We start from the raw sequence: 25,118 nt of genomic DNA, 5'->3' as shown, positions 1-25,118 counted from the left end.
GGCCCCTCGAGGGGCCGCCCTGCCCAGGACTCAAGAGTGGAGGGTGGCTCTCCCTGCCTTTCCTCCCCCGACCCAGGGCATGAGGGCTGTGGAGCCCTCGCCCAGCCCGCCCTCCATCCCTCGGCCATGAAACACCGGCAGGTCCCCAAACGTCCCTCGGTGGCTAGACAGAGGCTGGCCACTTGTCGGCTGGCAGGAGTGGGCTGAGCGGGCAACCACCCCCAGCCCAGAGTCCTGGGCCCAGCTCCTGGCAGGGGCATCTGACCTCAGGCCTGGGCCCTTCTGTGGCCCGCTGGTCTCTGGGATTGCACACGTGACCTCTCTGACCCGTCCGGGTGCCCTGAGCCCCTACAGCGGTGCCAGGGATCCTGGAGCCCTGGATCCTGCCTGTGGTTCCTCCCCCTCCCTTCAACGTCTAGCCCGCTTATTTCTGGGGACACCCCGAGTTTCCTGGGGACCCAACCAGCCACTGCCCACGCCCACAAGTTCCTGTCACTCAGCTCCGTCCAGCCCAGGGGACGACACAGCCCCTCCTGGCCCCTGTCCTGATCATACCCCAATGCAGGTGACAGGCCACTGTTGCCCCCACCCCCACCCCCAGCAGACCCTTCCCTCAGTTGCCCACAGCAGAGACGGACGACACGCAGCTGGAACGATCAATGAAATTTATTGAAGAGAACCACTTACTGAAACCATTGCAGAGAAGGGAATGACAACACGGAGAGGAACTTCTAACGGCCGCTACAGCCCACAGGTCTCGGGGACAGTCAGTCTCTAACGGGGTGCCTCAGCTGCCCCCCATGCTGAGGCCCTCCCACCACAGTCTCCCTTCCTGGGAGCCCCACGGTCAGCCTCTTGGCAGAACGATGGACACTGGCAATGTCTTCTCACTCCACGGCACCCCCTCCCCCTCTGGCTGACATTCTGGGGTGGGGCCCTGCCCTATGGGCCACATAGGACAGTCACAGGACGCTGGAAAATACAACAGGGGACACCACACCAAGCCCAGGAAACTGAGCCACAAGTAACAACAGGTTGGCACATGAGAGCACAGTCCCACTGGAGCCTCCCGCAGCCCCTCCATGTCCCTGCTCCAGTTCTTCCTTCCCGAGGTCCCGGGGTGAGCGCCGGCCACGCCCTCGTCTGTCCATCCTTCCAGGCATCTCCTGGGACTGGGCTCGGGGACTCTGGGGTGGGGTGGGGGCCACTGCTCAGATAAGCACACACCTCCACAGGAACAAGCAGCGGTTGGCCTAAATCTCCACCGAGAAGGCAGAGTTGAGCTCATGGCACCGGACGAGAGAGAGCAGAGCCCGGGCTGGCACTGAAGCTCACAGCACGTGCCAGGGCCGAGAGGGTGCTGTCTGCTAGGCCAGGACCCCACCCCGGGCTCACACACACCTAACGGCTCTGCACAGAAATGATGGCACGTGGGTTTGTATGTTTTGGGGGTGGATTACTTGACAGGTGGGTAACTACAGGGTCCACTGAGATACAAGCGGGCTTCCCAGAACAGGGAGGAGCCTGCCCCAGGTGACAGTGAACGGGGGTCCCCTTGTTGGGAGGCCCAGACAGCTGGCACCCTTGAGATGACCTCCTAACGTCTCCCAGGCCCGTGCAGGTGGCAGGCGTCCTCAGGTGCCCCTCACCCAGGCCAGGGCTGCCACTCGGGGGAGCCACCAGGCTGGCTGCCTGAGTTTGCAGGGCTTGGGATGGGGCTTGGGCTCGGTGTGGTGCTGCCTTGAGCGGGGCTACACCTCTCCCCTGCCCATTTGGGGTAACATATGTTCATCTTGGTCACTTGGAACGGCTGACGGTGCGGGTCATGGCCCCTTGGGGATCGTGAGGGGCCAGGGGCTTGGTTTGGGCTGGACGGGCCCCTCCCTCGGCCTGGTCCCCATGTGGGGTGAGGCGGCTACCCTGGCCTCGCCTCCCCCTGCCTCCAGGGCTCTGCTGCCTGGGAGGAGAGGGGGCCCCTGGGCCTTTTGAGCCTACTTGCCCGAGGAGGACTCGGGGCGGCTCATCTCCTCAGCCCCGTCCTGGTTTCCTGGCTCCTCCTGGATGAGCCCCTCCTTGGGGGTCTGCTCGGCCTCCTGGTCTCCCACCTGGGCGAGGCCTTCCGGGTTACTGCCAGGACCTCCTGGGCCCGCCCCAGAAGCACTGACCGTTTGAGCAGGGGTGGGGCCCCCGGGGGCCCCCGAGTGTCCTGCCTGACCTAGCCCCGCACGAGTAGGAACATTTTCACCTTCCCCAGTGGCAGAAGAGGACTCGGTGGTCTCCTCAGGGGCAGGGGCTGCCACGGCAGCATCATGGGTGTCAGGAGCTGCCTCATCGGCCTCTTCACGGGCCGGGGCAGCGTCAGCGGTGTCTTCACAGGTCAGGGCGGCCTGGGCAGCATCTTCACGAGCCCAGGCGGCCTGGGCAGCATCATGGGGGTCAGGAGCAGCCTCTCCACGGTCGACTGTGACAGGAACTGCCCCATCGGCCACTTCACGTGCCGGGGCAGCCTCGGCTGTGTCTTGCTTGGAAAGGGCAGCCAGGGTGGTATCTTCCTTGGGTGGGGAAGGCTTGCTTTCTTCTGCAGTGACAGGGGTGCCCTCAGTGGTGACCTCATTGGCTGGGAGGCAATCTTCATGGGTCCGGGCAGCATCTTCACAGGCCAGCGCGGCCAGGCAGTCCTGCGCAGGGGTGTCGGGATTTTCCTCCAGGAGGCCGCACATGAGATCCAGCGCGGGGCCGCCCAAGCTCTCCACCAGTCTCCTCCTCCTCTCCCTCTCTGACATGAGGCACCACAGGTACAGCGTGTCGTTGGCATGGTGCAGCCAGCTCTCAAAAGACTCTTCTCCACAGCCCGGCTCTTCCACCCCAGAAAACCTTCTCAGTACCCGGTAGGCCATAGCATCGAGCAGAGGCTGCAACGTCTGCCGCCAGTGCTGGCTCCGGGCTGCTGCCTCGTTGATGGCTCTTGCCACACCTGCAGCTCCTTCGTCACCTGGAGCCTCCGCCTCAGCTGCAGCTCCTGCCATGCTCACAGATCCTGCCACGCCTGCAACACCTGTGTCCCCTGCGTTTCCCTCTTCATCTGACGATCCTGCTTCCTCTCCAGCTCCTGCCTCGCCCTCAGCTTCCTCCTCGCCCTCAGCTTCCTCCTCACCCTCAGCTTCCTCCTCACCTGCGGCTTCTTCCTCACTTGGGGCTCCTGCCTCACCTGTGGCTTCTTCCTCACCCGCAGCTCTTGCCACATCTCCAACTTCCTCCTCACCTGCCGCTCCCGCCTCACCTGCAGCTCCTGCCATGCTCACAGATGCGACCATGCCTGCAACTCCTGTGTCCCCTGCAGCTCCCTCTTCATCTGACGATCCTGCTTCCTCTCCAGCTCCTGCCTCGCCCTCAGCTTCCTCCTCACTCCCAGCTTCTTCCTCACCTGTGGCTTCTTCCTCACCCACAGCTCTTGCCACATCTTCAGCTCCATCCTCGCCTGCAGTGACTGCCTCACTGGCAGTTCCTGCCTCCTCTGGGGCCCCTGCCTCAGACACACCTGCAGCTCCTTCCTCACCTGGAGCCTCTGGCTCAGCTGCAGCTCCTGCCATGCCCACAGATGCTACCACGCCTGCAACTCCTGTGTCCCCGGCAGCTCCCTCTTCATCTGAGGATCCTGCTTCCTCTCCAGCTCCTGCCTCACCCTCAGCTCCCTCCTCCCCTGCAGCTGCCTCCTCCCCTGCAGCTGCCTCCTCCCCTGCAGCTCTGGCCACACCTGCCCTGCCAGCCACTGCTTGCCTCTGGGGCTGTGCAGGGAAATTGGGTCTATCCCGTGACTCAGAATCAGGGCCCTGGGGCAGGAAGAACACATCCCAGAGTGCCCCCTTGCCTGGTATCTGTCGGGGGACCAAACTTCGATTTAAATACTCAGTGAACTCCACCAAAGCGACCCTGAACCCGAGCTCCTTTCTGAAGACGTTGCCCAGCACTCGGTACCTGCCCAGGGGCCACAGGGCAGCCCGCACGGCCTCCTGGAATTCCCGGTCCTCGCAGTCCTCCGGGATGCCCAGGATGAGCAGGGAGCGCTGTGCGTTTGCGCCACTCCACCTGCACCAGTCCTGCAGCATCACCAGTGGCATCACCATCACTGAGGACCTGAGGGCGGCCAGAAGGGACTGGACGGGCGTGCACGGACTCTCGCAGTGTGGGCCTCGGCCTGCGGGTGCAAAGGGGAGAGAGGCGTGTCTGTGCCACACAGCCCACCCCACCGCCCCAGCCAGAGCCCCGGGCCCCTCACGCTGGGGCCTGGAGCGCCTCCTCTCGCTGCTGGCTTCGTCGTTGGATCTTAGGAAACCTCTTCGATAAGAAACCACATTGCTTCACAAGATGGAAGGCTACCCACATTTTCTACCTCCTCTAGCCTCGGGGCTGGGGGGGGGGGGTCGCCTTGTTCCCCAGGGACTCTCACGTTTTCCAATTTGGGGCATGAATTTCCCCAGGATCCTGCCTCCTTCTCTTCCACGTGCTCTGGCCTGCAGTGACAGCCCTCTTTCCTTCCTTCCCGGCAGGGTGACTCCTGTCCTCTCTTTGTTCGGGGTCGCTCTAGGCTGGGCTCCGGCCCAGTTCCACGCTGCCTGAGCAGAGCCCGCGGAGGGCCCGCCCTGTCCCTCCCTCTCCCCCGCTCTCTCTCACTGACCTCCCCTCCGGGCGCTCTGGTCTCTTCCGTAGGGCACGTTGGGCTCTCTCTGCTCTTCTCTTTCTAGCTTCCTTCAAGGGACGTCAGGGCCCCGAGTCCGTGTCCTCCTCCTGTTCTATGGCGCACACTTAGAGCTGTCCGTCTTCCTGCGATTGATCGCTTCCTGCGCTGCCTCCCACTACTTTGGGGAAGTTGTATTTTTCTATTTTCTATCACTCGGTTTGAAACGCTTCCTGAGTTCCTCTGATTTCCTCTGATTTCTTCTTCCACCTACAGGTTTGCAAATCTTTAGAGACATGTTAACCGTTGTTAACGTCAAACAAAATCCCCGGGCGACCAGGCAACTTATTCTGTCAAAGCGCAACCCTTTTAAACTTAGGGAGACGCTCCTAGGGCCCGAAGTATGGCGTCCCCCAGTGACCCCTGCGAAGGGCCTCTACTTTCCGCGGAGGCCAAGGCCCTGGCCCTCCACCGCGGCAATCTCTGCGCACCCTCCACCGAGGCGACCTGGAGCTTCTCAGACACCCGCTGCGGGGGGCAGAGCCCCTCCCCGGACCCTCCCCCACTCCACCGCCCAGGGCACCAGCCTCCCGCAGACCACTGCCTCCCCGGCGCCTCGCCCTCTCTGTGGCACCTGCACCCATGCTGCCAGGCCCTCCTCTCCCGCACCCCTCCTCAGCCAGTGGCCCCCCACCTTCCCGCCCATCCCCCTGCCCATGCCCGGGCGCATCCTCCCCAGACCCGAAAAGCGCCCTCCCCCCCAGCTGGGAGCGCTCCCCTCCAGCCCTGGGAAGCAGGGCGCCCCCACGTGCTTGGACGTTATCCCGCCCATCCGGCTCCCCAAGCCCGGAGTGCTCCCCCTAGTGCCGGCAGTGGGAGCTCTGCCCTCCCGCCTCCCACCCCACAGATGCAGGGCTGCCAGCCTGCCCCCGCCCCCCCCACCCACACATGCAGGGCTGCCAGCCTGCCCCCGTCCCCCCCACCCACACATGCAGGGCTGCCAGCCTGCCCCCGCCACCCCCTCCCCCCACAGCCAGCACCCCAGCGATCCAGAGCGCACCGCTGCCCAGAGCATGGCCGCCCACCACTCCCGCACGCATGGCCGGCCTCGCCCACGCCTCCCACCCCAGGCGGACTCCGCTGGCGCCCCCACCCCAGCCGGCAGCCCCCCCGTGCCGGGCGCCCTCCTGTCCAGCCGCAGCCCCGGGAGCGCTCGCTTCCCATGCCCCCCCTAGAGTCACTAGCCCCCGCCCCCGCCCCCGCCTCCCCCCCTCCTGAGGCCCCTGGGAGCCCTGCCCTCAGCCCAAACCCCAGCTGGCTGCCCCCCACCCTCACCGGCTCCCGCTCGCTCACCCTCCCCTCGGACCCCCTCCCCCGCGAGCCCCCCGCCGACGTGGCTCACCTGCGCCGGCCCCGCGGGCGGCTCCCGGTCCCCTGGAAGGCCTGGCGGGCTCGCCTCAGGGCGGCTGTGTGGCCCCGGCTCACGCACTCTGCGCTCGGCCACGCCACCTCCCGCGCCTCCCAGAAGCCCCCGGGCGCAGGAGAGAAAGTTCTAGGTGGCTCAGGGCAGGGCGACGATTGGCTGCGAGGAGCACGTGAGCGACGCCGCGCGGCGAGGGCTTCACGGCGCTGTCGCAAGGCTCGCAGCCGCGGCAGCACAGCGCGGCTTCCGCCCCTGCCACCGCTGCACAGCGCGGCTTCCGCCCCTGCCGCCCGTGAAGCCGAGAGTCGGCCCGCCCGCAGAGCCCGCTGGGGCCCGTGGGGCCCACTGCCCGGTCGTCTGTGCCCTGCTGTGCTTGGTAGCGGCACGCAGACGGTCTACGTCCCTACTGACTTCTCCTCTCGGTGTCCCCATCCCGGGCGGGAGGGGTGACATCTCCATCGGCGGTGCTGGGAATGGCCGCCTCTCCCTCTGTCCCGTCACCCTCGGTTTCCTGGACAGCAAAGTTCTGTCCCTGGCCACAGACACTCCTGGGAACTAGCGCTGCGCGTCCCTCACTGCTGACCCTGCCATCGTTCTGACCTCCCATCCCAGGGACCTGCCTCTGCCTTTAACTCGGCTTGGTCCACTGTCAGCACGGTCGCTCCGACTTCCTTAGCTGCTCTTTCTGTGGGACAGCACTCGGAATCCTCTGACTATCCGCTCGCCTGAGGCTTTGCTGTCCAATCGCAGCGCCTGTGGGCAGCAAAAGCCTGGCTCTCGGCTTCATCCAGACAGTCTCTGCCTTTTAATCGCACAGTTTAACCCGTTAACATCCAGTGTGGTTTCTCCTATGGCTGGATTTACGTCCAGCCCTTTACCGGCTGCCTGAGTCTGCTGCAGATACTGAGGAAACAATACCAGAGACCGGGTGGCTTATAAACAGCAGACGTTCATTTCTCACAGTTCCGGAGGCTGAGAAGTCCAGAAGCGAGGTACCGGCAGATGCCGTGTCCGGCGAGGACCTGCCTCCTGCTTCACACACAGACATCCTCTCACCATGTCCTCGCTATGGCAGAAGCGGGTGAGGGAGCTCTCCGGGGTCTCTCTTACAAGGTCACTGATCCCGTTCATGGCGGCTCCACCCCCATGAACCAATCACCTCCCAAAGGCTCCACCTCCAAATACCATGGCGTGGAGGGGGTCGATTACACAGGTGAATCTGGGGGAGGACACAGACATTCGCTGCACAGCACTGTCTGCCCATCTCTCTCTCTTCCTATGTTCCCCTTTTCCTGCCTGAGATAGTCAAAAAGTTTTTATTGCATTTTAACTTACTATTGCCTTTTGAGGCTATTATCGCTTTGAAATGCTTTTGCTGGTTGCTCGAGAGATTATAATCTATTTCCTTAACTTTTCACTGTCCACTTGTGGCTAATGTTGTACCACTTCACATAAATGTAAGAAGCTTTCCACCATACAGATTCGTTCCCCCTCCACCCCATCCTTTATGCTGCAGTCGCCACATGTAGTACGCTTACAGATATTAGAATGCTATCTTTTGAGACTGCATTTTTCATTCACCAGAGAATTATTTCTGTTCTATCCTCAAAATCTTTCCATCCTTCCAAATTGCTTTCTAGCCGCTCTTGACTTGTAATTGCCCTGGTTCCCTTAGCAAAACTGGAGCGGGCCCCCTCTTTCCTGAGGCAGATCACCCTGGCGTATTTTTCCACATTATGCTCATCCATAGGCAATTTCAAAAGAGCTCTCTATCTGGTATGAAAAACTTCATCATTGCCCTCTCTGGGCGTTCCTGGCACTCTAGGCACACATGCATTGTGGTGCTCCTGGCTCTCCTCTCTGACCAAACTGGCCACACTTTCTCCCCCTGTCCCCTCCCTTTAATGCTGGCTGGGCCTTTAAGGTCAAGCTCAGAACACGTGTCCTCCAGGAAGCCCCTGTGGATTCCCCCAGACTGAGTTCCACCTTATCAACGTTGATCCCGCTCTGGCCCACGCACACACTCCATGCCCAGCACGCTCAGTCCCAGCTGCTCTGTCTGTGCTGCTCCAACAAAGGACAGAGGCCTCTACATACAGGTCAAGCAAGCAGCGATGTGTACAAAGTCCTAAGGAGGTGCCCAGCACTTAGCAAGTGCTCAAGGAGGGCCACTGTCGTCCGTCCTGCCACCACTATTGCGTCTCCTCCAGCATTAGTCCCTCCCTCTCCGTGAGCCCAGCCGCTGGCGCAGGGGCTGACCATGCCTAACAGAACAGCCACCCTGAGCTTTGAGTGAACAGGCCGGCAACAAACCTCACTGAAAGCCCCCTCACTCACCCCCTCTCCCCCTGCCGCCGGCGCCCATCCCCCGGAGAGGAAAGCACTGGGTCTGGGGCCTCTTGGTAACCAATGAAAGAAACAGCCCCCCAGGGTGTGTGTTTGACCCCTAGTTGAGCAGTTGTATCTGACAGAGGTGGAAGGCAGTCTCCTCACTAGATCTGCTGGGGCCCTGCGTCACCGTGGGGGCCACCTGCAGGGTGCTCATTCATCTCTCAGCTGCTCCCTCCCTTCCTCTCTCCGTCTGCCCCTCCAGGCCCTTCTGGCCTTGGCAGCTTCACCGCCCGCTGCCCGGCATTCCCCCTCTTTGGGGGGGCACCTAGAGACTGCACCAGCCGGGACTTTCCCACAGTCAGAGCCCAGGGCCCCGAGGTCTGCGGGGCCCGCCCTCCATCCCCAGGTACCAGGGGTCTTTGCCCCTATGGGGTGGGCTCAGCTCTCCCCGACCTGCTCCAAGTCTTGCCCTTTCCAGGACCTCCCAGAGGCCACTTGGGCCACTTTACCTGTTGGCCATCACCCTGTGCTCCCACTAGGCCAGGGGATTTGCCTGGCATGGTTGGGTGGAGAGGGAGAGAGAGAGGCACGCATACCTCCCAGCCCTCTCAGGAGCCCTTTCCCACATGACCAGGCTGCGTCTCCAGCCATCCGTGCCCAGCGGCCTTCCCGCCCAGTGCAGCTCCCCTCTGGGGGCAGTCAGCACCCAACCCTGGAGCTGGAGCCCCTACCCTGAGCGGTCTCCCTGTAAGTCAGAGCCGGGGGTGCAGGAACACGAATGGATGCACGCGTGTCCCAGCCCACTGCCGCCAGGGCAGGGGTCTGCCAGGGACGTGGAGCGACCCAGCTGGACTGCCCTTCCTCTGGTGCCGTCTCAAGCCCAGGGCAGCCCCCGCCTCCGCAGCTCCTCACGGCAATTTCTGTCGTGGCTCTGGCTCACTGGGACCGTGCCTGCAGAATTGCCCAGAACATTTGCACTTTGGTCCTCAGCGGGGCATGAAGAGAGGTGGCATGAACGACAAAAGCAGGGGGCTGAACCGACCCAGGGACGGGGTCTTCTAGGAGTTTGTTCCAGGTGCTCTTTTGATCTGGTAACATGCAATGATTACGTGGGAATGCGATCCAGGGTGACCTCGCCATAAGGATAGTCTGACTATCCTTAGTGGTACGGACAATAGAGGGTGTTCCACGTGGCTTCTCCCTGTGCCCTGGAGTCCTGGACTTGGGTGACGTTCCCTAATGTGGCATGGATGGGCTGTTAGGAGGTGTGCGTGGAAGTTCTTTCGCATGTGTGTGAGGAAATCCAGGAGGTCAGCTGTGGCTCCCAGTCTGCTTCTGTGTGTGCTGGGGCACGTGGACTTCGGAGCTGCTGTGGCCTCCAGTGTAAAGCAATCGCTCATTTTCAGATCGAGACAGACGTCCGGTACCGTCCCGCTCACCCTTTGAAGTGGACAACTGAGTGGCATTCGGCACACTCACAGTGTTGTGTGGTCATCACCTCGACCCCAGAACCTTTCCATCACCCAGAGGACACCCTCTACCCAGCCAGTAGTCACCCTCCCCCCACATCTCCCTCTGCCAGGCCTTGCCAACCACTAATCTGCTTTCATTCTCTAGAGATTTACCTATTCTGGACATTTAGTATGAATGGAATCACACAACGTGTTGCATTTTCTGGCTTCTTTCATTTGGCTTGATATTTTCAAGTGTCGTCCATGCTGCAGCATGCGTCAGCGCTTCATTCTTTTTTATGGCTGAATAATAAATAATGTTTATTTATCCATTCATCAGTCAATGAATATTTGGATTGTTTTCACTTTTCAGCTATTACGAATAATGTTGCTACAAACATTTCTGTGCAGGTTTTTGTGTGAACATATGTTTTCATTTCTCTTGGGTAGGTACCTAGGAGTGGAATTGCTGGGTCCTGTGGTAACACTAAGTTTAACCTTTTGAAGAACAGCCCAACTGTTTTCCAAAGTGGCTGCGCCATTTTATGTTCCCACCAGCAACGTTGAGGGGTCCAATATCTCCACTTCCTCGCCAACCTTGTTATTGTCCATCTTTTTGGTTCCAGCCATCCTGGTGGGTATGAAGGGCTATCTCACTGTGGTTTTAATCTACATTTCCCTGATGACTAATGATGCTGAGCAGCTTTAATCTTTAATCCACTGATAATGTAATTCCTGGAAAGGTAGGATTCTGACTGCCATTCTTTTCTATGCGTCTGACATCATCCTTGTTCCACTATGTCTCCATTGCGGCCTCTTTTGTGTTAAATAGATGCCTTCTAGCGTACCAGGTTAATCTCTTGGCATTTCTCTTACTATATTTTTAAGTAATTTGCTTAGTGGTTGTTCTGGGGAATACAGTCCACGTCCTCTGCCTTCCCGCCGGAGCGCTTCCCTCCCCTGGTCCCACTGCTAGCCCCGAGTCACCCAGCTGAGGGCTGCAGCAAAGGCAGAGAGACTGGAGAGAAGGGAGAGGACCGGACCCTGCGTGCAGAGTGAGGGTCCTGGAGGAAGCGTCGAGCCAAAGAGGCTGGAGAGGAAGAAGGGAGGGAGGAGAAAGCTAGGTCCGTGTTGGGAGGGAAGGGGGACCCTTCCTGCAAGTGGCAAGGGCTGCCTGGAGGAAGCCCCTAGGCCCAGATCACTTCTCCGTGGCCTTAGGGGGACACCTGTCCCTACTGCCCAATGGCCCCTGCACCCCTAGGTGCCCACAACAGAAGGGGGGCACTTGGGGCCTCTGTGGGGATGACGGCGACATGAGAGGGGAGCATCGGCCCAGGTTAGGGTGGGACTAGACAGACTCAGTGGGATGCTGCCCTCTCAGCGAGGGCGGTGTGAATGCTGCCCCCAGCCCTCCATACGTGAATAACAGGGAAACGGAAGACCCTTTCTCCCCACGTGCACGTGGTGGGCAGCGGGGTGTGCACCAAGTTGGGCCTGGGGATAGCACTCAGAGTCTAATGTCCCTCGGGAAATCCTGGAGAGAGGAGAGACAGGGACATGGCCTGAGGTGGCAAGCCCCAGCTGAGCCCCAGGAGGGGGAGGAGCCATCCTGGAGCCATGGATGCAGGGGAGAGGGCAGGGGGCAGAGGGCGCCTGTCCTGGGGGCTGTGCCGGACAAGGCTCAGGGCTCCCAACGACAAGCAATGTGCTTGGCTCTGGGTCTAGGAACCACGGTCCTGGGAACACCAAGTGCAGCCTAAGGGGACAGGAGCTCCTTGTTGCAAACTGCAGTGATGCTGCAGGCTGAGGGGGCAGGCAGGAGGCCCGAGGCTGTGGCCCACAGCGCGGCAGGGGTCACAGGGTCGGTCTGGAGCACACGTGTGAGCTGTGGCCCGGCCCTGCTCATCCCGAGGCCCTGCTGCCCATCTGGGGCCTTCCCCAGGCCTCCCCTAGGGACCATTCTGTCCTGGGAAGGACCCTGCGGGCTCTGGGATGAGAAGGTCAAAGGCGACCCCTCAGCCAAGCTCAGCCCTACCAGCCCCGCAGGAGCTCCTCACCTTTCTGCACAGCCTCGTCTTGCTCCCTCCCCCCGTGTCCCAGGGCCCCACCAACTGCGAGGCTGTGCCAGGCCCCATCAGTCTTGCTCCTTGGCCTCTATGAGGAGGCCTGACTCCCGGGTGGGGTGGGGGTGGAGGTGGGGGCCCGAGTCTTCCCCGATATGCACCCCCTGCCCACATCAGCCATCTGCCCTCCCCCCACCGTGTCCCATCTTGCCCTGGGCCTCCGCAGAGCCCTGGCGCTGGTCCCCGCATCTCGTGGCCTGAGGGCAGCCGCAGCACTAGACAGCAGGCCTGGGGGGGGGGGGGCCCGGGAGTGCCCCAAGGTCAGACGTGGCAGGGTTAGAGCCCACGTCTGCAGGCTCCCTCTCTGGCGTCTGGTGCACTTTCTGGAAGAGGGGCTTGGCCAGGCGAGGTCAATGACCTGTTCCAGTCTCACCTCAGCCCCTCTGTCGCTCTCTCTTTTCCATTTTTGGCAGGACCTGGCCACCCTTGGTTGTCATCAAGCTTGGACCGGGGCTCCGTGTGTCCGTGGTTGGCTGAGAGTGACCCGGGCAGTGTGCACAGAGAAATGGCGCACATCGAGACATCCAGCGGGGCCCAGAGGACGCCAGAGAGACACCCCAACACCTGCCCCGGCAGAGGGCCGGCAACACGGCCGTGCCGGGATCAGATGGGAGCCAAAGGCCAGGGCCTCCTCCCCGGGGCTCTTCTGCCGCCGCCTCTAGGAGCGAGGGCTCTCGCAGATGACTCCAGACTGCACAAGAGGAGAGAAAAGCTGAGAACTCACAGCCGTTGTGTCCCCGTGCACAGGCAGTTGCCATGAACGTGTGGCACGTGTCCAGCCAGGCTCGCTCTTGGAGGCTTTAAAAAGGCACTGATGTTGGTGAGATGCGGAAGCAACACAGGTTCGCCCCTCGGAGAGAGCGTCCATCACCATTACCCACGCACCATGGGTCTTTCCTTGGGCTGTCTCCTGGGGCTGTCACCATTAATAATCTGCCGCGTCTCTCTCAGCTGTGTTTCTGGGACTGTCACTGCTAGCCACACACCTCGAGCGTCCTTTCCAGGCCTGGGTCGTGTGGTCAGTTGGCCTGGCCTGGAATCCCAGTGCCTCCACTGCAGAGCTGTGGTACTTTGGGTAAGTGCCTGAACCTTCCTGTGCCTGGCGTCCTCATCTGGAGAAGAGGGGTCATTACAGGACGCTCCTCCCCCCAGGGCTCCTCTGAGGACTCGTGGAGCGGGTGCAGGCCCCGTTGCTCAGCCCACTGCCTGGCACAAAATCAGTGCTCAGAGACAGAAGCTCTGAGGGAGAGGCTCACCCTTCTCCCAGGCTCCAAACCCCTTAGCACCTTTGGGGTACACAGCTGGTGGGTGTAGGGCCATTAGTCCCCGATTTCTGCTGTCCTTTGTTTGGCCAGGTGGGATCACGGCTCTCAGACTGCCAAGTGGGACGGGAAGCAAAGTGTGGGGGTGCCGTGGAAAGCATTGCCTCGAACAGTGCCGAAGAGAGCACGGCGTGGGACGGCATGCAGCGTGGGGTCACTTTGTGCAGAGCCCAGGTGGGTGTGACCTGGAACACTTGGATCTGGGCTCAGGGAGATTAGGGCCAAGGCTTCGGCAGTACAACGTGCCCCGGAACAGGACCCCAGCTCCCAGAGTACTCCTTGGTAATCTGGGCTGGCTGTCAACCCCGCCGGTGAGAAGCTGCCCCAGCCCGCCTCTGGGATAGGAAAGCAATCTGCTTAGGGGGCTGATCTTTACTCTTTGTGATGGGGACCAGGGCTTCCAATGAGGTGTTAGGAAAACAGGGACCTATGGCTTTCTACCGTGAGAATGGGGGCCATGAGTTTGAGCCCAGGCGGACAGCTGGGGCTGAGAGCAGGGCAGCTGGAGGTGCTGGCGGCCAAACGCTCCCGGGAAGGACTCCCACGTGCAGAGTCTGCTGGCTCGGGAGGCAGGCCCTACTCCAGGCTCCATGAGGGGGTGTGGGGTCTAGAAGAGGATGGTGGCCTTGCGAGGGGCTGAACCCCAAATGACAGGGACTTCAGGTAGGGAAAATCTCAGAGGGCAAAGCGGGCTCCCGGGCATGGGGCCAGCCTGGCTGGGGAGGAACGCGGGCTGCACAGCTCTGGGGGCCCCCAGCAGCAAGAGACCTTGGCCCGTCCCCCAGTCCTGGGGAAGTGGCTGACAGTCACTTGGGCTTGGGACTCTGCCCTACCGGCCCTGGGCGAAGGACTCAGGGGCCTGGGGTAGGGGGTACCCGCTCAACATGCAAAGGAAAAACGGGGATGAGGGTGGGAAGACAAGTACGCACTCGTCTCTTTCCAAATCTCTCGCTGGGTGCGGGCAGAGGAGGAAAGGCTGGGAAGGGGTGGCCTCCAGGGGCCCCTCTCTTCTGTGCCAGCCCCAGAAGGAGGAGGGCTGATTCCCAGGGCCGGCCCTGCGGCAGCTCCCCTCCACGGGCGGGGCGGGGAAGCCGCTGTCCCACGCAGTCCAGGAAGGACTCCAACCCACCACCACCCGCCTCACGCACGCGCACACCCTCTCACACACGTCCAGTGACGCTCACTCCCACTCGCTCACACTCAGACACACTCACATGCTCTTACACTTGCACACTCCCACTCATTCACACACACATTCAATGACACGAATGCACACTCTCACTCGCTCACACGCACACTCACACCTGCTTGGGGAACACGCCCACACAGGTACACTGCACGAGGGAGAGACAAGGGATCAGCCCCTCCCATCCCCTCTCCTCTTGTCCTGCCCCCAAATCCTGAGGGGCTGGCGGAAAGTGGCCAGTGGCCATGGCCCTGCCAAGACACGGGGGACAGACGACCTGGGATGGTGCCTTGCCTGAAGGAGGCAGGGAGAGCAGAGCCCACCTGGGAGCCCCCCGGATCCTGCAGTACCCCTTGATGGGACACGTGCAGGTGTCCCTATAACACGGAGCCAAGTCCACTGGGCCCAAGAGGCTGCAGGCATGGCCCTCATGATCTCCGTCCCGACAGCCCTCGCCGCCCCCTCTCCATTGCCCTGCGCGCCCAGCATCTCCAGGGGCCCCCGCCCCCCGTCCCTGCAGACCCGCTGTCTGCAGCTCTCGCCACACAGCTCAGGGCTCCCCACGTGCTCGGTTCCCACAGGCCGGTTGGACGGCCACAGCCCAGGCCTCAGCTCCCTGCAAGGTCCTCGCCCTGGCCCTCCCTGCTTTGGGAACTGCGTTCTTCTTCTGTACTGTGGGGGTGGTCAGAGACTCTGCCCCTTCAGAATGGCTGGAGGACGCCAGTGGGCACAGACTGGGCAGGCCCTCGAGGGCCCCTCACCATTTCTGGGACAACGGTACCATCCGTCCCCTCTCCTCTCCGCACCTTCGTTCCGTCTCCCGAAGACTCTGAATCAGCTCGGCGCCTGATGGCCGGCTGCCCTCAATTTGTGGTGGGCTCCCAGCCCCCTGAGGTGAGGGCAGAGCCCAGGCAGGTGGAGGCAGATGGCTCCTGGCTCCTGACACCTGACGACACCCTCTCTGAGCACTGCCCCTCCAGCCACGGCGCGCAGAGAGAGGGTCTCAAGGATCAGCAGCATCCTCCATCCTGGGTGGGTGCCCTCCTCAGGTGGCACCGAGGGCTCACTGGGCTGCAGGGACCCAGAGTCCACCTGCTCTGGGCAGGAAGGGGCCACTCCCCAGCTCCTGCCTGCAGCCTCCCACTCACACCCGCTGCCTCCTGCCTGCTCCCAGGACACAGGACTGGTGCCCCTAGGAGTTGGCTGGGAGGGGAGTGGGACAGGAAGGCGGTGCCCCGGCCCCTCGAGGGGCCGCCCTGCCCAGGACTCAAGAGTGGAGGGTGGCTCTCCCTGCCTTTCCTCCCCCGACCCAGGGCATGAGGGCTGTGGAGCCCTCGCCCAGCCCGCCCTCCATCCCTCGGCCATGAAACACCGGCAGGTCCCCAAACGTCCCTCGGTGGCTAGACAGAGGCTGGCCACTTGTCGGCTGGCAGGAGTGGGCTGAGCGGGCAACCACCCCCAGCCCAGAGTCCTGGGCCCAGCTCCTGGCAGGGGCATCTGACCTCAGGCCTGGGCCCTTCTGTGGCCCGCTGGTCTCTGGGATTGCACACGTGACCTCTCTGACCCGTCCGGGTGCCCTGAGCCCCTACAGCGGTGCCAGGGATCCTGGAGCCCTGGATCCTGCCTGTGGTTCCTCCCCCTCCCTTCAACGTCTAGCCCGCTTATTTCTGGGGACACCCCGAGTTTCCTGGGGACCCAACCAGCCACTGCCCACGCCCACAAGTTCCTGTCACTCAGCTCCGTCCAGCCCAGGGGACGACACAGCCCCTCCTGGCCCCTGTCCTGATCATACCCCAATGCAGGTGACAGGCCACTGTTGCCCCCACCCCCACCCCCAGCAGACCCTTCCCTCAGTTGCCCACAGCAGAGACGGACGACACGCAGCTGGAACGATCAATGAAATTTATTGAAGAGAACCACTTACTGAAACCATTGCAGAGAAGGGAATGACAACACGGAGAGGAACTTCTAACGGCCGCTACAGCCCACAGGTCTCGGGGACAGTCAGTCTCTAACGGGGTGCCTCAGCTGCCCCCCATGCTGAGGCCCTCCCACCACAGTCTCCCTTCCTGGGAGCCCCACGGTCAGCCTCTTGGCAGAACGATGGACACTGGCAATGTCTTCTCACTCCACGGCACCCCCTCCCCCTCTGGCTGACATTCTGGGGTGGGGCCCTGCCCTATGGGCCACATAGGACAGTCACAGGACGCTGGAAAATACAACAGGGGACACCACACCAAGCCCAGGAAACTGAGCCACAAGTAACAACAGGTTGGCACATGAGAGCACAGTCCCACTGGAGCCTCCCGCAGCCCCTCCATGTCCCTGCTCCAGTTCTTCCTTCCCGAGGTCCCGGGGTGAGCGCCGGCCACGCCCTCGTCTGTCCATCCTTCCAGGCATCTCCTGGGACTGGGCTCGGGGACTCTGGGGTGGGGTGGGGGCCACTGCTCAGATAAGCACACACCTCCACAGGAACAAGCAGCGGTTGGCCTAAATCTCCACCGAGAAGGCAGAGTTGAGCTCATGGCACCGGACGAGAGAGAGCAGAGCCCGGGCTGGCACTGAAGCTCACAGCACGTGCCAGGGCCGAGAGGGTGCTGTCTGCTAGGCCAGGACCCCACCCCGGGCTCACACACACCTAACGGCTCTGCACAGAAATGATGGCACGTGGGTTTGTATGTTTTGGGGGTGGATTACTTGACAGGTGGGTAACTACAGGGTCCACTGAGATACAAGCGGGCTTCCCAGAACAGGGAGGAGCCTGCCCCAGGTGACAGTGAACGGGGGTCCCCTTGTTGGGAGGCCCAGACAGCTGGCACCCTTGAGATGACCTCCTAACGTCTCCCAGGCCCGTGCAGGTGGCAGGCGTCCTCAGGTGCCCCTCACCCAGGCCAGGGCTGCCACTCGGGGGAGCCACCAGGCTGGCTGCCTGAGTTTGCAGGGCTTGGGATGGGGCTTGGGCTCGGTGTGGTGCTGCCTTGAGCGGGGCTACACCTCTCCCCTGCCCATTTGGGGTAACATATGTTCATCTTGGTCACTTGGAACGGCTGACGGTGCGGGTCATGGCCCCTTGGGGATCGTGAGGGGCCAGGGGCTTGGTTTGGGCTGGACGGGCCCCTCCCTCGGCCTGGTCCCCATGTGGGGTGAGGCGGCTACCCTGGCCTCGCCTCCCCCTGCCTCCAGGGCTCTGCTGCCTGGGAGGAGAGGGGGCCCCTGGGCCTTTTGAGCCTACTTGCCCGAGGAGGACTCGGGGCGGCTCATCTCCTCAGCCCCGTCCTGGTTTCCTGGCTCCTCCTGGATGAGCCCCTCCTTGGGGGTCTGCTCGGCCTCCTGGTCTCCCACCTGGGCGAGGCCTTCCGGGTTACTGCCAGGACCTCCTGGGCCCGCCCCAGAAGCACTGACCGTTTGAGCAGGGGTGGGGCCCCCGGGGGCCCCCGAGTGTCCTGCCTGACCTAGCCCCGCACGAGTAGGAACATTTTCACCTTCCCCAGTGGCAGAAGAGGACTCGGTGGTCTCCTCAGGGGCAGGGGCTGCCACGGCAGCATCATGGGTGTCAGGAGCTGCCTCATCGGCCTCTTCACGGGCCGGGGCAGCGTCAGCGGTGTCTTCACAGGTCAGGGCGGCCTGGGCAGCATCTTCACGAGCCCAGGCGGCCTGGGCAGCATCATGGGGGTCAGGAGCAGCCTCTCCACGGTCGACTGTGACAGGAACTGCCCCATCGGCCACTTCACGTGCCGGGGCAGCCTCGGCTGTGTCTTGCTTGGAAAGGGCAGCCAGGGTGGTATCTTCCTTGGGTGGGGAAGGCTTGCTTTCTTCTGCAGTGACAGGGGTGCCCTCAGTGGTGACCTCATTGGCTGGGAGGCAATCTTCATGGGTCCGGGCAGCATCTTCACAGGCCAGCGCGGCCAGGCAGTCCTGCGCAGGGGTGTCGGGATTTTCCTCCAGGAGGCCGCACATGAGATCCAGCGCGGGGCCGCCCAAGCTCTCCACCAGTCTCCTCCTCCTCTCCCTCTCTGACATGAGGCACCACAGGTACAGCGTGTCGTTGGCATGGTGCAGCCAGCTCTCAAAAGACTCTTCTCCACAGCCCGGCTCTTCCACCCCAGAAAACCTTCTCAGTACCCGGTAGGCCATAGCATCGAGCAGAGGCTGCAACGTCTGCCGCCAGTGCTGGCTCCGGGCTGCTGCCTCGTTGATGGCTCTTGCCACACCTGCAGCTCCTTCGTCACCTGGAGCCTCCGCCTCAGCTGCAGCTCCTGCCATGCTCACAGATCCTGCCACGCCTGCAACACCTGTGTCCCCTGCGTTTCCCTCTTCATCTGACGATCCTGCTTCCTCTCCAGCTCCTGCCTCGCCCTCAGCTTCCTCCTCGCCCTCAGCTTCCTCCTCACCCTCAGCTTCCTCCTCACCTGCGGCTTCTTCCTCACTTGGGGCTCCTGCCTCACCTGTGGCTTCTTCCTCACCCGCAGCTCTTGCCACATCTCCAACTTCCTCCTCACCTGCCGCTCCCGCCTCACCTGCAGCTCCTGCCATGCTCACAGATGCGACCATGCCTGCAACTCCTGTGTCCCCTGCAGCTCCCTCTTCATCTGACGATCCTGCTTCCTCTCCAGCTCCTGCCTCGCCCTCAGCTTCCTCCTCACTCCCAGCTTCTTCCTCACCTGTGGCTTCTTCCTCACCCACAGCTCTTGCCACATCTTCAGCTCCATCCTCGCCTGCAGTGACTGCCTCACTGGCAGTTCCTGCCTCCTCTGGGGCCCCTGCCTCAGACACACCTGCAGCTCCTTCCTCACCTGGAGCCTCTGGCTCAGCTGCAGCTCCTGCCATGCCCACAGATGCTACCACGCCTGCAACTCCTGTGTCCCCGGCAGCTCCCTCTTCATCTGAGGATCCTGCTTCCTCTCCAGCTCCTGCCTCACCCTCAGCTCCCTCCTCCCCTGCAGCTGCCTCCTCCCCTGCAGCTGCCTCCTCCCCTGCAGCTCTGGCCACACCTGCCCTGCCAGCCACTGCTTGCCTCTGGGGCTGTGCAGGGAAATTGGGTCTATCCCGTGACTCAGAATCAGGGCCCTGGGGCAGGAAGAACACATCCCAGAGTGCCCCCTTGCCTGGTATCTGTCGGGGGACCAAACTTCGATTTAAATACTCAGTGAACTCCACCAAAGCGACCCTGAACCCGAGCTCCTTTCTGAAGACGTTGCCCAGCACTCGGTACCTGCCCAGGGGCCACAGGGCAGCCCGCACGGCCTCCTGGAATTCCCGGTCCTCGCAGTCCTCCGGGATGCCCAGGATGAGCAGGGAGCGCTGTGCGTTTGCGCCACTCCACCTGCACCAGTCCTGCAGCATCACCAGTGGCATCACCATCACTGAGGACCTGAGGGCGGCCAGAAGGGACTGGACGGGCGTGCACGGACTCTCGCAGTGTGGGCCTCGGCCTGCGGGTGCAAAGGGGAGAGAGGCGTGTCTGTGCCACACAGCCCACCCCACCGCCCCAGCCAGAGCCCCGGGCCCCTCACGCTGGGGCCTGGAGCGCCTCCTCTCGCTGCTGGCTTCGTCGTTGGATCTTAGGAAACCTCTTCGATAAGAAACCACATTGCTTCACAAGATGGAAGGCTACCCACATTTTCTACCTCCTCTAGCCTCGGGGCTGGGGGGGGGGGTCGCCTTGTTCCCCAGGGACTCTCACGTTTTCCAATTTGGGGCATGAATTTCCCCAGGATCCTGCCTCCTTCTCTTCCACGTGCTCTGGCCTGCAGTGACAGCCCTCTTTCCTTCCTTCCCGGCAGGGTGACTCCTGTCCTCTCTTTGTTCGGGGTCGCTCTAGGCTGGGCTCCGGCCCAGTTCCACGCTGCCTGAGCAGAGCCCGCGGAGGGCCCGCCCTGTCCCTCCCTCTCCCCCGCTCTCTCTCACTGACCTCCCCTCCGGGCGCTCTGGTCTCTTCCGTAGGGCACGTTGGGCTCTCTCTGCTCTTCTCTTTCTAGCTTCCTTCAAGGGACGTCAGGGCCCCGAGTCCGTGTCCTCCTCCTGTTCTATGGCGCACACTTAGAGCTGTCCGTCTTCCTGCGATTGATCGCTTCCTGCGCTGCCTCCCACTACTTTGGGGAAGTTGTATTTTTCTATTTTCTATCACTCGGTTTGAAACGCTTCCTGAGTTCCTCTGATTTCCTCTGATTTCTTCTTCCACCTACAGGTTTGCAAATCTTTAGAGACATGTTAACCGTTGTTAACGTCAAACAAAATCCCCGGGCGACCAGGCAACTTATTCTGTCAAAGCGCAACCCTTTTAAACTTAGGGAGACGCTCCTAGGGCCCGAAGTATGGCGTCCCCCAGTGACCCCTGCGAAGGGCCTCTACTTTCCGCGGAGGCCAAGGCCCTGGCCCTCCACCGCGGCAATCTCTGCGCACCCTCCACCGAGGCGACCTGGAGCTTCTCAGACACCCGCTGCGGGGGGCAGAGCCCCTCCCCGGACCCTCCCCCACTCCACCGCCCAGGGCACCAGCCTCCCGCAGACCACTGCCTCCCCGGCGCCTCGCCCTCTTTGTGGCACCTGCACCCATGCTGCCAGGCCCTCCTCTCCCGCACCCCTCCTCAGCCAGTGGCCCCCCACCTTCCCGCCCATCCCCCTGCCCATGCCCGGGCGCATCCTCCCCAGACCCGAAAAGCGCCCTCCCCCCCAGCTGGGAGCGCTCCCCTCCAGCCCTGGGAAGCAGGGCGCCCCCACGTGCTTGGACGTTATCCCACCCATCCGGCTCCCCAAGCCCGGAGTGCTCCCCCTAGTGCCGGCAGTGGGAGCTCTGCCCTCCCGCCTCCCACCCCACAGATGCAGGGCTGCCAGCCTGCCCCCGCCCCCCCCCCCCACACATGCAGGGCTGCCAGCCTGCCCCCGTCCCCCCCACCCACACATGCAGGGCTGCCAGCCTGCCCCCGCCACCCCCTCCCCCCACAGCCAGCACCCCAGCGAGCCAGAGCGCACCGCTGCCCAGAGCATGGCCGCCCACCACTCCCGCACGCATGGCCGGCCTCGCCCACGCCTCCCACCCCAGGCGGACTCCGCTGGCGCCCCCACCCCAGCCGGCAGCCCCCCCGTGCCGGGCGCCCTCCTGTCCAGCCGCAGCCCCGGGAGCGCTCGCTTCCCATGCCCCCCCTAGAGTCACTAGCCCCCGCCCCCGCCCCCGCCTCCCCCCCTCCTGAGGCCCCTGGGAGCCCTGCCCTCAGCCCAAACCCCAGCTGGCTGCCCCCCACCCTCACCGGCTCCCGCTCGCTCACCCTCCCCTCGGACCCCCTCCCCCGCGAGCCCCCCGCCGACGTGGCTCACCTGCGCCGGCCCCGCGGGCGGCTCCCGGTCCCCTGGAAGGCCTGGCGGGCTCGCCTCAGGGCGGCTGTGTGGCCCCGGCTCACGCACTCTGCGCTCGGCCACGCCACCTCCCGCGCCTCCCAGAAGCCCCCGGGCGCAGGAGAGAAAGTTCTAGGTGGCTCAGGGCAGGGCGACGATTGGCTGCGAGGAGCACGTGAGCGACGCCGCGCGGCGAGGGCTTCACGGCGCTGTCGCAAGGCTCGCAGCCGCGGCAGCACAGCGCGGCTTCCGCCCCTGCCACCGCTGCACAGCGCGGCTTCCGCCCCTGCCGCCCGTGAAGCCGAGAGTCGGCCCGCCCGCAGAGCCCGCTGGGGCCCGTGGGGCCCACTGCCCGGTCGTCTGTGCCCTGCTGTGCTTGGTAGCGGCACGCAGACGGTCTACGTCCCTACTGACTTCTCCTCTCGGTGTCCCCATCCCGGGCGGGAGGGGTGACATCTCCATCGGCGGTGCTGGGAATGGCCGCCTCTCCCTCTGTCCCGTCACCCTCGGTTTCCTGGACAGCAAAGTTCTGTCCCTGGCCACAGACACTCCTGGGAACTAGCGCTGCGCGTCCCTCACTGCTGACCCTGCCATCGTTCTGACCTCCCATCCCAGGGACCTGCCTCTGCCTTTAACTCGGCTTGGTCCACTGTCAGCACGGTCGCTCCGACTTCCTTAGCTGCTCTTTCTGTGGGACAGCACTCGGAATCCTCTGACTATCCGCTCGCCTGAGGCTTTGCTGTCCAATCGCAGCGCCTGTGGGCAGCAAAAGCCTGGCTCTCGGCTTCATCCAGACAGTCTCTGCCTTTTAATCGCACAGTTTAACCCGTTAACATCCAGTGTGGTTTCTCCTATGGCTGGATTTACGTCCAGCCCTTTACCGGCTGCCTGAGTCTGCTGCAGATACTGAGGAAACAATACCAGAGACCGGGTGGCTTATAAACAGCAGACGTTCATTTCTCACAGTTCCGGAGGCTGAGAAGTCCAGAAGCGAGGTACCGGCAGATGCCGTGTCCGGCGAGGACCTGCCTCCTGCTTCACACACAGACATCCTCTCACCATGTCCTCGCTATGGCAGAAGCGGGTGAGGGAGCTCTCCGGGGTCTCTCTTACAAGGTCACTGATCCCGTTCATGGCGGCTCCACCCCCATGAACCAATCACCTCCCAAAGGCTCCACCTCCAAATACCATGGCGTGGAGGGGGTCGATTACACAGGTGAATCTGGGGGAGGACACAGACATTCGCTGCACAGCACTGTCTGCCCATCTCTCTCTCTTCCTATGTTCCCCTTTTCCTGCCTGAGATAGTCAAAAAGTTTTTATTGCATTTTAACTTACTATTGCCTTTTGAGGCTATTATCGCTTTGAAATGCTTTTGCTGGTTGCTCGAGAGATTATAATCTATTTCCTTAACTTTTCACTGTCCACTTGTGGCTAATGTTGTACCACTTCACATAAATGTAAGAAGCTTTCCACCATACAGATTCGTTCCCCCTCCACCCCATCCTTTATGCTGCAGTCGCCACATGTAGTACGCTTACAGATATTAGAATGCTATCTTTTGAGACTGCATTTTTCATTCACCAGAGAATTATTTCTGTTCTATCCTCAAAATCTTTCCATCCTTCCAAATTGCTTTCTAGCCGCTCTTGACTTGTAATTGCCCTGGTTCCCTTAGCAAAACTGGAGCGGGCCCCCTCTTTCCTGAGGCAGATCACCCTGGCGTATTTTTCCACATTATGCTCATCCATAGGCAATTTCAAAAGAGCTCTCTATCTGGTATGAAAAACTTCATCATTGCCCTCTCTGGGCGTTCCTGGCACTCTAGGCACACATGCATTGTGGTGCTCCTGGCTCTCCTCTCTGACCAAACTGGCCACACTTTCTCCCCCTGTCCCCTCCCTTTAATGCTGGCTGGGCCTTTAAGGTCAAGCTCAGAACACGTGTCCTCCAGGAAGCCCCTGTGGATTCCCCCAGACTGAGTTCCACCTTATCAACGTTGATCCCGCTCTGGCCCACGCACACACTCCATGCCCAGCACGCTCAGTCCAAGCTGCTCTGTCTGTGCTGCTCCAACAAAGGACAGAGGCCTCTACATACAGGTCAAGCAAGCAGCGATGTGTACAAAGTCCTAAGGAGGTGCCCAGCACTTAGCAAGTGCTCAAGGAGGGCCACTGTCGTCCGTCCTGCCACCACTATTGCGTCTCCTCCAGCATTAGTCCCTCCCTCTCCGTGAGCCCAGCCGCTGGCGCAGGGGCTGACCATGCCTAACAGAACAGCCACCCTGAGCTTTGAGTGAACAGGCCGGCAACAAACCTCACTGAAAGCCCCCTCACTCACCCCCTCTCCCCCTGCCGCCGGCGCCCATCCCCCGGAGAGGAAAGCACTGGGTCTGGGGCCTCTTGGTAACCAATGAAAGAAACAGCCCCCCAGGGTGTGTGTTTGACCCCTAGTTGAGCAGTTGTATCTGACAGAGGTGGAAGGCAGTCTCCTCACTAGATCTGCTGGGGCCCTGCGTCACCGTGGGGGCCACCTGCAGGGTGCTCATTCATCTCTCAGCTGCTCCCTCCCTTCCTCTCTCCGTCTGCCCCTCCAGGCCCTTCTGGCCTTGGCAGCTTCACCGCCCGCTGCCCGGCATTCCCCCTCTTTGGGGGGGCACCTAGAGACTGCACCAGCCGGGACTTTCCCACAGTCAGAGCCCAGGGCCCCGAGGTCTGCGGGGCCCGCCCTCCATCCCCAGGTACCAGGGGTCTTTGCCCCTATGGGGTGGGCTCAGCTCTCCCCGACCTGCTCCAAGTCTTGCCCTTTCCAGGACCTCCCAGAGGCCACTTGGGCCACTTTACCTGTTGGCCATCACCCTGTGCTCCCACTAGGCCAGGGGATTTGCCTGGCATGGTTGGGTGGAGAGGGAGAGAGAGAGGCACGCATACCTCCCAGCCCTCTCAGGAGCCCTTTCCCACATGACCAGGCTGCGTCTCCAGCCATCCGTGCCCAGCGGCCTTCCCGCCCAGTGCAGCTCCCCTCTGGGGGCAGTCAGCACCCAACCCTGGAGCTGGAGCCCCTACCCTGAGCGGTCTCCCTGTAAGTCAGAGCCGGGGGTGCAGGAACACGAATGGATGCACGCGTGTCCCAGCCCACTGCCGCCAGGGCAGGGGTCTGCCAGGGACGTGGAGCGACCCAGCTGGACTGCCCTTCCTCTGGTGCCGTCTCAAGCCCAGGGCAGCCCCCGCCTCCGCAGCTCCTCACGGCAATTTCTGTCGTGGCTCTGGCTCACTG

At 62.3% G+C, this 25,118-nt stretch overlaps 2 protein-coding genes across 6 annotated transcripts; both read right to left on the bottom strand.

Annotated features, from left to right (window-relative positions):
• Window positions 1–648: 648 nt before the first annotated feature.
• Window positions 649–8,411, bottom strand: LOC138921732 (paraneoplastic antigen Ma6E-like). Of its 3 annotated transcripts, none has more exons than XM_070256841.1 (3): window positions 6,078–8,411; window positions 4,676–4,961; window positions 649–4,195 (listed from the first exon to the last, which is right to left on the bottom strand). In XM_070256841.1, the coding sequence occupies exon 3, from the start codon at window positions 4,122–4,124 to the stop codon at window positions 1,992–1,994; it is 2,133 nt and encodes a 710-aa protein (XP_070112942.1). In that variant the 5' UTR covers window positions 4,125–4,195; window positions 4,676–4,961; window positions 6,078–8,411; the 3' UTR covers window positions 649–1,991. The 3 variants fall into 3 exon arrangements, with proteins under 3 accessions (XP_070112942.1, XP_070112943.1, XP_070112941.1); XM_070256842.1 differs by having other exon boundaries at window positions 4,676–4,945; XM_070256840.1 differs by lacking the exons at window positions 4,676–4,961; window positions 6,078–8,411 and adding an exon at window positions 4,448–4,614.
• A 7,985-nt stretch (window positions 8,412–16,396) lies between these two features.
• On the bottom strand, window positions 16,397–23,816 carry LOC106781392 (paraneoplastic antigen Ma6E). Of its 3 annotated transcripts, none has more exons than XM_023633537.2 (3): window positions 21,825–23,816; window positions 20,423–20,708; window positions 16,397–19,943 (listed from the first exon to the last, which is right to left on the bottom strand). In XM_023633537.2, the coding sequence occupies exon 3, from the start codon at window positions 19,870–19,872 to the stop codon at window positions 17,740–17,742; it is 2,133 nt and encodes a 710-aa protein (XP_023489305.2). In that variant the 5' UTR covers window positions 19,873–19,943; window positions 20,423–20,708; window positions 21,825–23,816; the 3' UTR covers window positions 16,397–17,739. The 3 variants fall into 3 exon arrangements, with proteins under 3 accessions (XP_023489305.2, XP_014584756.3, XP_070113688.1); XM_014729270.3 differs by having other exon boundaries at window positions 20,423–20,692; XM_070257587.1 differs by lacking the exons at window positions 20,423–20,708; window positions 21,825–23,816 and adding an exon at window positions 20,195–20,354.
• Between the last annotated feature and the right edge of the window lie 1,302 nt (window positions 23,817–25,118).

The sequence above is a fragment of the Equus caballus genome, chromosome X (genome assembly GCF_041296265.1).
Source record: "Equus caballus isolate H_3958 breed thoroughbred chromosome X, TB-T2T, whole genome shotgun sequence".
In the NCBI taxonomy this organism is placed as follows: domain Eukaryota; kingdom Metazoa; phylum Chordata; class Mammalia; order Perissodactyla; family Equidae; genus Equus; species Equus caballus.
Note: the sequence above shows the minus strand (reverse complement) of the source record. Positions and strands in the feature narration are given on the sequence as shown.